The sequence below is a fragment of the Papilio machaon genome, chromosome 4 (genome assembly GCF_912999745.1).
Source record: "Papilio machaon chromosome 4, ilPapMach1.1, whole genome shotgun sequence".
Lineage (NCBI taxonomy): Eukaryota > Metazoa > Arthropoda > Insecta > Lepidoptera > Papilionidae > Papilio > Papilio machaon.
Genome location: NC_059989.1, coordinates 4,590,515 through 4,603,535, shown reverse-complemented (window position 1 = coordinate 4,603,535; position 13,021 = coordinate 4,590,515). Strand labels below are relative to the sequence as shown.

At 31.1% G+C, this 13,021-nt stretch overlaps 5 protein-coding genes across 5 annotated transcripts; 2 read left to right on the top strand and 3 right to left on the bottom strand.

Moving 5' to 3' along the window:
* Nucleotides 1-2,526: 2,526 nt before the first annotated feature.
* Nucleotides 2,527-3,926, bottom strand: LOC106710647 (integrin beta-6). Its single transcript, XM_014502774.2, has 3 exons — nt 3,545-3,926; nt 3,149-3,309; nt 2,527-2,803 (listed from the first exon to the last, which is right to left on the bottom strand). Exons 1-3 carry the CDS (start codon nt 3,798-3,800, stop codon nt 2,657-2,659), a joined length of 564 nt encoding a protein of 187 aa, XP_014358260.2. The 5' UTR covers nt 3,801-3,926; the 3' UTR covers nt 2,527-2,656.
* Nucleotides 3,927-4,965: 1,039 nt separating this feature from the next.
* LOC106710779 (ribonuclease P protein subunit p25-like protein) lies at nt 4,966-5,972 on the top strand. The gene is made up of 4 exons (XM_014502940.2): nt 4,966-5,103; nt 5,240-5,424; nt 5,496-5,615; nt 5,697-5,972. Exons 1-4 carry the CDS (start codon nt 5,008-5,010, stop codon nt 5,818-5,820), a joined length of 525 nt encoding a protein of 174 aa, XP_014358426.1. The 5' UTR covers nt 4,966-5,007; the 3' UTR covers nt 5,821-5,972.
* A 518-nt stretch (nt 5,973-6,490) lies between these two features.
* Nucleotides 6,491-7,717, bottom strand: LOC106710767 (MOB kinase activator-like 4). The gene is made up of 4 exons (XM_014502928.2): nt 7,511-7,717; nt 7,273-7,436; nt 6,961-7,170; nt 6,491-6,762 (listed from the first exon to the last, which is right to left on the bottom strand). Exons 1-4 carry the CDS (start codon nt 7,562-7,564, stop codon nt 6,516-6,518), a joined length of 675 nt encoding a protein of 224 aa, XP_014358414.2. The 5' UTR covers nt 7,565-7,717; the 3' UTR covers nt 6,491-6,515.
* Nucleotides 7,718-8,123: 406 nt separating this feature from the next.
* LOC106710736 (T-cell immunomodulatory protein) lies at nt 8,124-10,111 on the top strand. Its single transcript, XM_014502893.2, has 2 exons — nt 8,124-9,464; nt 9,638-10,111. Exons 1-2 carry the CDS (start codon nt 8,135-8,137, stop codon nt 10,066-10,068), a joined length of 1,761 nt encoding a protein of 586 aa, XP_014358379.2. The 5' UTR covers nt 8,124-8,134; the 3' UTR covers nt 10,069-10,111.
* A 588-nt stretch (nt 10,112-10,699) lies between these two features.
* Nucleotides 10,700-12,423, bottom strand: LOC106710749 (corepressor interacting with RBPJ 1). The gene is made up of 5 exons (XM_014502908.2): nt 12,207-12,423; nt 11,917-12,011; nt 11,255-11,505; nt 10,902-11,160; nt 10,700-10,819 (listed from the first exon to the last, which is right to left on the bottom strand). Exons 1-5 carry the CDS (start codon nt 12,276-12,278, stop codon nt 10,750-10,752), a joined length of 747 nt encoding a protein of 248 aa, XP_014358394.2. The 5' UTR covers nt 12,279-12,423; the 3' UTR covers nt 10,700-10,749.
* Nucleotides 12,424-13,021: the final 598 nt, after the last annotated feature.

Below are 13,021 nucleotides of genomic sequence, written 5' to 3'. Positions count from 1 at the left end.
CGTTTTTCTAGCCTTTTCTTGGTTTACACTATCAGAGAAGGAGAGGGATAGCAAAAACCGACAACATATTTTTATCCCTTTCCTACTTTCAAATACACAGATAACTAAATGTTTTTGTAAAAAAAGTAAGATCAAGAGATAAAGTAAATCTGAAATTAAAAAGTGCGACAGAATTAAAATAATTTATAATTCAAAGAAAATTTCAATAAAGTAAAATGGTGGACGCACTCAAATGGGCAAAAGTGCGCCTCTATGAATATTCATCAGAGAAAGCTTATCCTTTGAGTTAACTTTAGAATTTTTCATTATAGGCCAAATGGTTAAGTGCCGGGTAGCGCGTGGTACCTTTGCATTGCTAACCTACAAAAACCTATGGAATATTATATTTATTTAATTAGAAAAGGAAAATTCAAATATAAAGGTAGAAAAATACTTTAACTTTATATTCTTTCCTTTTTTCGTTCGCTTTAGTTGAATCCAAAGGAAACGATAATAAATGAGAAATTTTTTTGTTTTTCATTTTAAACCATTGTCACCGTTGTTGTTGTTACATGTTAGTCTCAAGTGTGCTCAACTTTTATTAATATAAATATATAATAGTTCAACAGTGTATGTTATTTATTGTTCAACCATTCGGACACTATTAAATTCAGTCTATAATATGTGCAAACTATTTTCCATCAATGGAGCATTTTTAACATTCTTTTCCGTCAAACTTTATAGTGCTATGAATTTGAACATTAAGTTAAGGCATACTGCTCATGAAATATTAATAGATAATAAAGATAGCAAGAAGTAGGGATTAAGTTATTTATCTACTAGTTTTAGATGCAACAAGTTCCGACATCATTTAGCTTATCAAAGAATCTATTTTTTTTTAATAATTGACCTTTGACCCTCCTTGATTTTACCTTAACCTAATATAAGTATTATAATTATTAAACTAATTGTAAAAATAATCTAACAACATATGATAATCATGTACCACGACCCAATATTTTGAACTGTGCATTTATATATCATTGTCATTTTCTTTTTTTAAATATACATTTTAAAATAAAACTGCACATGTATAGGCGGCCTATTGACGTTGTTGAGCGTAGGATGCGAGGGCGGGCGGCGCGCCTGGTAGTCGCCGCGCTGGAACGCGCATTCCTCCCGCCCTGGAATACCAATGCCATATTATTATGTGTGATCTCTCCCACTGTGCAATGTACTTCCACAGACTTCGATTCCATTCACATCTCACTCCTCTGCTTAAATATAACACCCAACAATTTTTACGTTATACGAAATTATTTAATAAAGTTTAGAAAAACAACAACGTACCTATACATTTTATATAGCAGACACTATCTTAATATATATATAATGTTTTAATTCGGAATAAAATTATATCATAATTGTTTTTTTAAACAGTTTTGTTACGTAAATAATGTAAATCACATAGTCTCATCACTCTCAATCTGATTAGATAAAATAAACTTGTGTTTCCATTTTCAAAACATTCGGGCCAAAAATATATTGAGTAATTAAACGAGGTACATAATAAAAGACAACCCTACGCGTAGAACCTCGTAGAAAAGCGTAGCAATCCACCGCTGATGAGCAGTAGTTTAGTACCGATGCTTATAAATACTAAAGTAGAGTGAATTTTTGGTTTCTATATCCATTTTATGAAGATGTGAAGACCTAAGTATTTTTATTTAATTTAAAGCAATAATTTATGCGCATGATGTCTGATACGTGTCTGAAGCTTCGCCTCCGTTTCGCCTCAGCGTAGCGCGCTGATCAACTAAAACAATTTAGGCGCTCCTTCCCTAATCGAATTGATAGCTACGCCCTCCTCCAGCACTGCATTCCGACACAATTATTGAACGCAAATTCACTTACCTTCATCGAGTTATTCCAGTTTCGTTCTTACGTAAAATATGCTCACTTGACATTGTTTCTGACATGTTAGGTAACTAAATAACTTCTTCGAGTCGTTTGCTTAGATAACGTCGCTGTAATTTATTTTTTTTAGTATGTTTATCATAGGTTTTATGGTTTACTATGTATGCTTACCTATACCACAATCACATTAAGGCATCAGTTTCTAAGGATGGATACCATAGAATTCGCGAAGTGTATATTGTTAGACGTACGAGCTCTTGTTTTTTTAAACTTCGCATAGGCTCGATCTTTAAACCGTGGCTACTCGAATAAATCTATAGCGAACCTATCGCTATAAAAATACTATCGAGAAACTTCGATAAAAATAAAGAGATCGTGCGGTAAAAGAAAATAGACTTGTTGAAATCTAATTTCGCGTAACCATAACGAGCTGGCACTCGAAGACGATGAGCCATCCGCGGCAGACGGCCCGCTCATATCAATTCTTTAATTGAGAAGCCTTCTTCGCTTCGACGCCTTCGGTTAAAATTGGAAATAAAAAATTCTTAAGACTTTTTATATTTCTTATATTTGCTGTTAATGCCTAATACATCTAGTAATCATAAATCATCTACTAACTTTCTAAATACATATAAACTTAAAAATGTGTTTTGTTTATTTAAGTGTATATTTGCTAAACATTATGTCTACAGTCTAGTTTCAGTGCCAGAAATTTACTTTTTTATGAAAATAATGTAAATGTAAAAGAAACTTATAGGAATTAATTAGTTACTTCTGACGGCTGTTCAACATCTGCTGCATTAGGGTTCTCTTCGTTTTTCGCTTGGCTCAGAGGATAGGGTCCTTCGTTACAATGACGGCCGACACACGAGAAATTATCGTAATCGCAATATTCCCCAACAATAGTCTGAAAAATAATATACTTATTATCAGAAAATAATACAAAGAAATAATATAGAATTATATTCGGAAAATAAATATAAAACAGAAGTTAAAAATTTACTCAAACTCTTTGGATCCATAAAATTATAAAAGCAAAAATATCTAAAACATTTCTGTACTTAGTAAACATTATTTTCCATCTCAATCATATCATCTATAGTAACTTTTTAATTTTACTTTTACCCATTGGAGTAATTGATCAGACAATATCGTAATTGGCTAAAGGTAGTTGTAGTACCTAGCACTAGTAATAGTAGTTAATACTTGCTCGCTTGGTTTAACTAGTGCCTACTTATTAGCACTTGCTTACCTTAGTAGGGTGTTCAGGGTCTGGGTTTGGGTTGCAAATACAGCGGCCACACACGCAACTACCTCTGCCTGAGCACACATCGCCCTCTTTCAGCTCAGGCGGTCGACAGTTGTCCACTATGCTACTCCCGCAAGAGCATTCCGCGTTCTCTTCTATACTGACTGAAAATAAAAATAAAATATAAAAAACAAAATACACTTTGCATACAGTTCAGATTATTCGAATGTAAAATTACAGACAAGCGCACGGTAAATATTTTAAAACGTGTTTATTATCCTTATACTTTGCAGAATTAATAGAGTTGTAACTTATAATATTTTTTTTGTTTTATTAATTAAATTTGATCTTAACAACAACCAACAAAATAGAATTTTATAAAAATAATAGTGTACTTACATCCGTTATCTTTGTAATTGATAGTATCATTCTTGCAAAAATCTGTAAATGTTGGAAGTTCCTTCGAAAAACATCTATTACTAGTTACGCACCAAGAACAATGAGTTAATTTTAAACATTCTACACAAGACTGCTTTATATTGCAAACGAAACGCTGATCTAAAACAAACGGGTACCGAATTTTCGCCGTTACTATTGATACAGTAATGAATACAACCCCCAAATTCAAATAAACTAATTTTGCTGTATTAAACATTGTTTAAATTCAACTCTACGATTATAGTTTCCTTTTGCTAGATTGCTTGATAACTATACATAGCCGTGACATGTTGTTCGTCTTATATTGAAAACGATAACCTTTGCGGATGATTGCGTAAATATAATTATATCTGTTCCCGTTTAAGATTTAATATGTTCACTTATGTATTTCGCTCTTTAGATCTTCAAAAGACTACTTATTGAAGTGATGTATGCTAGTAGATTAAACGCGAGGTATATTCAAGTAAACATAGTGAATATTCTCATAGTAGATCAGTGATTACCAAAATTTGTCAAGCTGGACACGCTGGGCCCACGGACTACCGAACCGGGGAATATGAAGTTAGAGGTTTCACAAGTTAAAGAAGAAATATAGCAACTTGAGGTTCACCGTAACCAGTAACATTTTAAAGAGGGGTCTACGAAAAAAACTTATCATCTACCCAAATCTCGAGTCCACTCTCTTTCGACTTTTCTTTCTATAAAATCCTGTGAATACCTTAGCTATATTAGAGTGTGACTCTTGTGTACATCTGTTTACAATTTACTAGCTGTCGCCCATTATTTTATTATAATCGGTTAAGTGGTTTAGGAGTCCATTGAGGACAAACATTGTGACACGAGATTTATATATATTAAGATAAGAAACCCATACACTTATTTTGCTTTTTAACGTGATCGTTATTGCACGGAACTTGTACTTAATGTATGAAATCCTCTCAATCCATCTAAAAGAAATCTGTGATAACAATATGATTTGGTTGTTTGGATATTTCAGCAGAGAAAAACGAGAAAGGATTTTATAGCTATGCTACAATATTTAATATTTGTAGAATATTATGTAAAGATTTTAAAAAATATTTATCCAATACCCGGTGATATATCAAGTAATATTAGCGGTGTTTATTTCTCTTACGGGTTATGTAATCACTATCTTATTTATTTAATATAATTTAATATTTTTATTTTGTTTTGTTTACTTACAAGTTTATTAAAAAATCTTTTTAAATAAAAAAAGTTTATAATGGCAACAAAGCAAAATGTCATTTTATATATCAATGTTAATCAATGTCATTTCAACTGACAATCTAAAAGGTTATAATTTAATAAAATAAACGTCATTTTAAATAAGTTTGTTGTTTTTTTTTAAAATTTAAGGCTATTATTGATACTTAACTATTATTTTCTTATTATATATAAAACAAATGGAAAATTATTTCAAAGGTAAAAATGTGGAAGAAGAACTAGAAAGAAATAAAATACCTATAAAAGATCTTCCCACTGATTTTCTTTGGATGCAAGTATGTTTATCGAATGTTATATTGTTTATTTGTAAACACTACATCTTTCTATCAACAAGTGTATTTATTGTCTTTAAACATATAAACAAGGCAAATGGGATAATGCCTGAATTAACTAAATTTTTACATTTTGCAGGTTAAAGGAGGCAGCAAGATGAGCAATCTTCTTGCTCATGCATCCGGTATCCTAGAAGACAAAGCAGCGTCCTCTGTAGTGTGGACTGGAACTGGAGTCGCTATTCCTAAAGCCATATCATGTGCAGAAATTCTTAAAAGACAATTTTCTATTGAACACCAAGTAACCAAACTCACATTTAAAAAGTAAATTTACTATAATTGCCATTTCACTATTAATTATAGTATTATTATTTATTTTTCTCATTTTATTTAAGGGTTGAAGAGTATTGGGAGCCAAAGATTGATGGACTTGAAAAAATCATTGTGAAAAGGGAAATACCAGTTATTCACATATTCTTATCCATTGATGAAATTCAAGACAAAAATCAAATAGGGTTTGTTTTATAATATTACTTATGGAAACATTTTTGAAGCTTTTAGTATTGTTTTAATTATAATTTTGCATAATATTTCAGGTACCAATCTTTGAAAGGGAAGAAATTTTGGCAAAAAGGACAAACTAGCACTATTAGTAAAAACCAGCAGCCATACAAAACCAAGAAGCCTTTTAAGCATAAGAAGAATCAAGTTGAACCATGAGACTGTTGTAATTTAATACATTTTTGTCTGCCATTATAGTAAACTATTAAGTATATTTTATTTTGACCATTTTTATACACTTGTAAACGATTGTGCTTGGTTAATTTTACCAGGATTTTCTATACAGGAAATGCTGAATGCACAAAATCCCAGGGGAGATATAGAATTTTTAGTAAAACAAAAGTATACAGCATAATTTATTTTATTACTATTATGAAATAATTCAGAGATACAACATTTTCATAAGGTAGAAATTAAAGTTTATTACAACTTTATTTTCCTTTTGAATATAAAGTAGTCCAAGTAAAGTTATACTTAATAACATTGTTGATAAGTTTCAAAATAAATAGCTATTTATCATCGTCATCTTAAATTTTATAAATGGAATTTATTTGGTTAGGTTAATGATTGATATAAATAAATTTTCCCACAATTATAGATGCTTATCTTGGTTTAGAAATCTTCTTTAATCAAATAATGCAATCCATTTTTTTTTCTTATTAGAACTACATGAAATAATAAAAGAGTATCTCAAATGTATTTATGATTAGCAGAACTAAAGAATATAAGTATCTATTCTAAATATAAATAATCACAAGTCATAAAGTGATTAAACTACATATGCTAATATAAAGAAGTAATTTATAGTTAAAGTTATTAATATACCAAGAAAATACTTTATAGTAAACTCAGATCTAAGCTTCTGATTCACCAACAGTTTGCGTAATTGGTGTTTCATCATCAAGTTTTGGGAGTATTAGAATTTCTTTTGATATTATTGAATACTTTGTGACAAAGTATGTAAATCTCTTGCACAAATGTGTTTCCTTCTCGAAAGCATCAAATATGGCACGGTGATGGAAGTATGCATGTGAAAAAATTCTATACACCCTCCTGCAAACTGAGCCTAATTTAGCCACCGATGATTCTTTTATGCTGACCCTGAAATATAATAGTTTCATGTCTAAAACCAAAATGTTATTCCTATAATATTATGTCAATATAATCTCCAGGAGACCGACTTTAATTTTAGTATGATTAATTTAAATTGTAATAAATTTGAAGTTATAGTTATAGTTCTTTAATGCAAACCAAACAATGCATTAATACTTGTTTGAAAATATATGTTAATATTAATACCTGCTTGGGAAATATTTGTTACTGTTGAGTAGACATGCAGCACCATCCAGGGTATGCCGTGTATAATCTATGGCAGGACACTCCTTAGGTGTCTTATGAGCAGCACACAGGAATATCCACTGTTCTGTTGCAGTCATTTGTGTACAAGTTTCTGGCTTACATTCACTCTGTAACCTAACTGCAAGTCCATTCAACTCCATACAAAATTGCCTAAAACCAGACACAGATACATTTTACGATCGTATCTTGTATTTTTATAATCATTTATGCATACATAACTTTATAAGCTGAAATTCTGACTTAAAAATTTACCTCAGGTGTTCGTATTTCCATACACCTTCATCTTGGGCCTCTGGCATCTTTAAGATGGTCTCTAAATTAGCAGGGTCACGTCGAATAGTTTGTTGAATAAATTGCTGTACAGCCAAGGTACTGTCCATTTCTTCAAATGGTTCATCGGGCCAACGACAGAAATCCTGAAATTCGATTTCACTTTTTATTTCGTATGAAGGTAACGGGGAAATAGATGCTACCTGAAATTTCTTTAAACCTTTGCTCTAGAACCGGGTTGGTTTCGTCTAAGTATTTGGGTTCCATCAGCCATATTTGTAAATTGTTGAACAAACAAGTAGACAAGAGATTTAAATTAGAAAGAACCAAAAAAATGATGCGCGGAGAGCAGATTTGTAAATACTGCTCATAAATGTTTAATTTAATTAAAATCTAGTTGAATTCTATCATCAATACAATTTATTAGAAATGTTTTTAGTGACAAACAAAGAGTATATAAAACGCAAGTCTGACAAGCTCCACTTGCAAAGAATAGTGAGACCAGTAACCACAGACAGAGCAACGTACAAAACAGGTCAAAAATGATTAAGTGTCGAACTATTCGGTAGAACATTCCGATAAAGTTATTATTTACAGGAACTTAAATTAATCAAAAATAGCATTACTGCCCTAATTCCAATTTTTTGAAAACAATAATTCATAGTAAAGTCAACATTTTTTTTATGACAGTGACAGGTGATAGGGTATGTTTTTACAAAATATTAAAAAGTTGAAAACAAAGTTTGCATCGTTTGCATTGCAAATACAAATATAAATACTTTGTTAGTTGCTTCTTTATATTTTTTACTACACATGCTAGTATAGTTTAATAATTGAAAGCATCATGTTTTATCTAATAATATTAATGTTGACTATTAAATATTTGCATTGTTCTTCCGTAATGGATATGACAACGAGTTCATTTGGTAGAAGTAACAATGGTTTCATCGCTGCATTTGGTGACTTTAATTCTGACGAGCTAACTGACGCTTTTATAATAAATGGTTCTAATGTCGAAGTGCTCTTGGCTCACGATAAGGAACCCTTCTTGCGACCATCATCTTTTGTTTGTTCTTTTAAAGACATCGTGATAACAAGTATAGTACCAGGTGACTATGATGGAGATGCGTACATGGACATACTCTTTACGACACAAATTCAAAATGCTACGTCTAATTCACATGACGTACGAATATTGTGGGGAGGTGCACCCACCTTGAATTGTTCAGATGCTCTTATTATCAAAGCTACAGCAATAGGCCAGCCATTAGTATTAGATTATAATCGTGATATGATATTAGATTTGTTTGGCATCAATTCTAAAATGGAAAGGGTATTTTGGGTATTTGACAAAACTAGAATTAATCCAATTGAAATTCCAATGAGTAAAGATTTGCTTAAAGAAATAAAACTCCCGCACTCCCACTCATTTTTGGATGTAAATGATGATAATGCTGCTGATCTGTTAGTCACAACTAAGCTGGATATTGAAGTCTGGTTTAATGAAGAAGTGGGTGGATTTACATACAACCACAGTATTGAGTTACTGGTTGGACATCCTGCAATATATGGCCAGGCTTTGTTCACTGATGTTGCTTTATCAGGACAATTCTATGTAGTAATACCCGTTTGCTATGATGTAGAATGTTTTAATAGCACTATACTAATTTATGACAACCAACAATGGCATGATCTTCAAGTAGATTTTAATGATGGCAAGGGGACTTTGTGGCGATTCACTCCTCCTCGAGATGAAATATACTTGGACACTATAACAATGAGAAGTGGTGATTACAATATGGATGGGTATCCAGACCTTCTGATGACCTTGAGTCCAGTGAACAGCAATGAAACTGCAGTTTTTTTGTTGCACAATGTACCTTGCACCTCTGTGGGTTGTAAATTTTCTAGAACCTTTCAAGTGCAGTGGGATAAATTTGATACATTTGGTAGAAATGTTGTGATGGCTACATTTTACGATTTTTATATGGATGGTGTTCTTGATATTATATATATTAAAAAGAATACAACTTTGCAGTCATATACAATGAATGCATTCAAAAATGAATTGGAATATGATACTAATTTTATAAAGGTTATTGTTGTTACTGGGCTTAGTAATAAAAATATACCCATTATTAATGGAACCTTGTACAATAGGAAAGTAACTTTTGGTAAGTAATTTTATTATAAGTTTTCCATAATCATTATTTTTTTTGAGAAGAAACAAGATTTTGTAATTTTCTGTAATCTTGAAAGTTACTGTTATCCAGATCCAAATTTTTAGATTCTAAAACAAATATTTTTAAAACTTAATGTACTAAATATTAATATGAAATATTTTTAGGAACAAATTTGCCAGGACCCAAAATTGGCTATAACACTTGGTCTCAAGAAGGTACCTACAGGACAGGAGTGTGTGCACAACTTTCACAGTCTGCTTATTTTGCATTGCAATTGCCATACTCTATATTTGGACTGGATAGGACACCAAATTTTGTAGACACACTTAACGTTGGTCTATCTGGATACTCCAGAAGCTGGACTCAAATAATACCTAACTCACAAATAGTTGTTATTCCCGCACCACCAAATGATCCATCACAATGGCGTGCACAACTATTTGTTACGCCCAGTAAAGTTATATTGAAAAGTGTTTTTGTATTAACTGCTATTATTGTTATTATAACAGCTTGTGTTTTATATTTACATTGGAAAGAAAGAAATGATAGACAAGATATTATAGAAATTGATGAAAAGACATATGTTAAGATTTAGATGTTCATCATTTTTTTTTTAATGTGATATTAATTATTGTGATTTAAATAACAAGTCAACTATGTATTAGCAGTAAGAAAATTTAAATTTAGCTTATTAACAGTGAGTTTCAACTGCCAAAACAACTGAACAAAAACATTGTTACCTCTGACACTGTAACAATTTTTTTTTGTAAAAGTAATCAGTTGTCACAGTAAAATGTTGAAGTGCCTTTAGACACAGTAGCAAAGTTTGTATAGTTAAGATTAGTTATAATAATTATTTTTATTCAATTAAAATATCTGTGATTGCTTAATATTACATGTTGTCAAAATGTAATAATGAAAAACCTTTAAAAATATTATATTAAATTTTGGGATATAATTAGAACAGAAAAAATAACTTAGAAACTTCTGAATGAAAAGGTTAAAAATAAGATAAGAAATCTTCATCTATATAAGTTCCGTAAAAAGGGGATTCTAAGAGCAGTATATTTAATAACTTTATCTTATATGTTACAACAAAAATCTCTCCTGAAGTGACTAGCACTCTGACGAATTCTCGCCGACGGCACTAGAGGAGCAAAAACTGTTACTGAATAAAACAATGTTTTCATAATAATAAGAAAAAGAATTTTTATCAGATGTTAAAATTTCAAAGTAAACATATGTTTTGAAATAAATCTTCTTTTCACTACTTCACTTAATGCTTAGACTTGTGTTTGTGTTTCTTCTCTTTTATAATCTTCTTCTTTTCCATCTTCTCCAATTTCCTGAAACAAAGGTGTATTTAAAAAATAAACTATTTATATTTTATATATTGTAACTTGTTAAGGTAAAGTACACTAAACTTACTTTAGTAATTTCTTCTTTTGTTTCTTAGTTAACTGACTTATAAGATCCATTTCAGTTAAACCGGAAGGATCATCATCATCTACTTTAGTTGCAGCCAGGGGTAGTGCCCCTGGTTTCATAACCAAGCCTGTATCACACATCTGCTGCATCAATGTTGGTACATCAGGCTTTTCTTCTTCTTCTTCCTGAGTGTTTGATGATGCAGCCTGCAATGCTCGAGCCTCACTCATTGATAGAGTGTACATTGAACATTCTTTGTCTGTGAAAGGTATATTTGCAAAAGTTTATTGGGACTAAAAACTTTGTATTTTCATATCTATGTTTCTTTTGCTTTCAGATTAATTAAAACTTACCAGTGTTTATGTGACCCCACTTGTGGCATTTAATACACCTGACATTCCTAACCAATATTCCAAAAGGTTGATCTCGAATCTCATTGTCCCCTTTGCAGTAGCTCTCTCTCGGGGCATTGTATTTACGCTGCCACTCAAATTTATATTCAGGCTCATTGTCCTCCCTCTCTCTTTCTTTTTTCACACCAGGAGGAGGCTCATACATGAAATTTAAACTTAGTTTGTCTTTACTGTCCTTACTCAGCAATGCTCTGGAAACAAAAATGGGGTTGTAAGAGGTTGAAAGTGGGGGTGGAATTTTGTATAGGAGTGGAATTTTTATAGTTAGAAGCTTGAACTTATTTTTTAGGGTGTTAATTTGATACAAATAAATGACATTCAAAGTTGGTAGGTTTCATCCTCAAGGGTGTAAAATAACAATAGGGAATAGGGGATGAAAGTTTATATGGGAATATAAGGTTTGTAAGGTTTATGTGAATGTTTTGTAAAATTTTATAATTTCAAGTAAAATCATTAACCTAAGTCATTAAAAATGCTACCCGAAGTCAGTTCACACTGGACCTAAAGACTTGTAATTTTTTTACTGTTTTTGATATGAATGGTATGTGTAATATTGACATATTATTTGACAGAATCGTTAGCATCTAAAAAGGTAAACATACTTATTTTCATGAAGTTCCTGCTCTTTTTCATACTGAACACGCAATTCTTCCTGTTTTTTCTTATATGCATCAGTTTTTTGTTCTGCCATCCATACCTAAAACGAAAATATAAATAACAAAATGTTGAAAAACATCAGCTTTGTTATCATGCGCAATAAGCAAATTAAAATGGCCGCTGGTAGACCATACAGAAATCAAATCGATTGTTTTTAAGTTTGATTTACTTCAGCAATGTATTGGATTTGTGTAATTTATACACGTACGACATAATAGTACGTAAAACTACTTACTCTTTTTAAGTTATCCCTGGATGCTGGGTGAAAGAATTTCTTGCACATATAATTATTAAATCCCTTCCCCATTTTCGGATTTTTTTATTTACAACTTTTTATATTTTATAACAAGTGGATTACTGTAGTTTTTCACTTTATTAAATTAATTAAATGAAAGGATTACTATAGCGTTTGATTCAACGATATAGGTACCTAACAGCAAAATATTATTTTATTTTGTCAAATTTTCATGTTCATGTGTCAAACTCAAATGTCTTATTCTTCAATTGTCATAGTGACACTGTCATTTTTGAGTTCTTTAAAATTTGAGTTTTTGCTGTGGAATTTTGGCAATATTTGAGTGTTCAGCCGAGAGCCGATATTAAAAAAATCATTTAAAGTTTCATTTCTTATATGCATTGGTTGGGCTATATCTACATTAAAGTAGAAATGTAAGTCCAATTTCGAAAAATAATCCAATGATTGACCAACTTTGGACCGAGAATGAAAGTAACGACATCTATTTGTTAGAAATAAGTTTCTTTTGATTGAAAGCATTATTAAAGAATTACATCGAATATGAAAGAATGCTTTTGTGATTATATTTAAAATACCTACCACTACCATCAACTATTAAAATATTTGTAAAGCATTTCTTGACGCAGTTTCTTAAAAATTATTTTATCTGTATTGTACTTTTCATTGGCTACACTGAAATTGCGTTTCTATCGTTTATTTTATTGCAAGTGATGTTTGTCCTTGTTAAATGGTGCTAGTGATAAATAAGTTCCGAAAGATTAGGTGCAATTTGTGCAAAACTTTCTAGTGATACA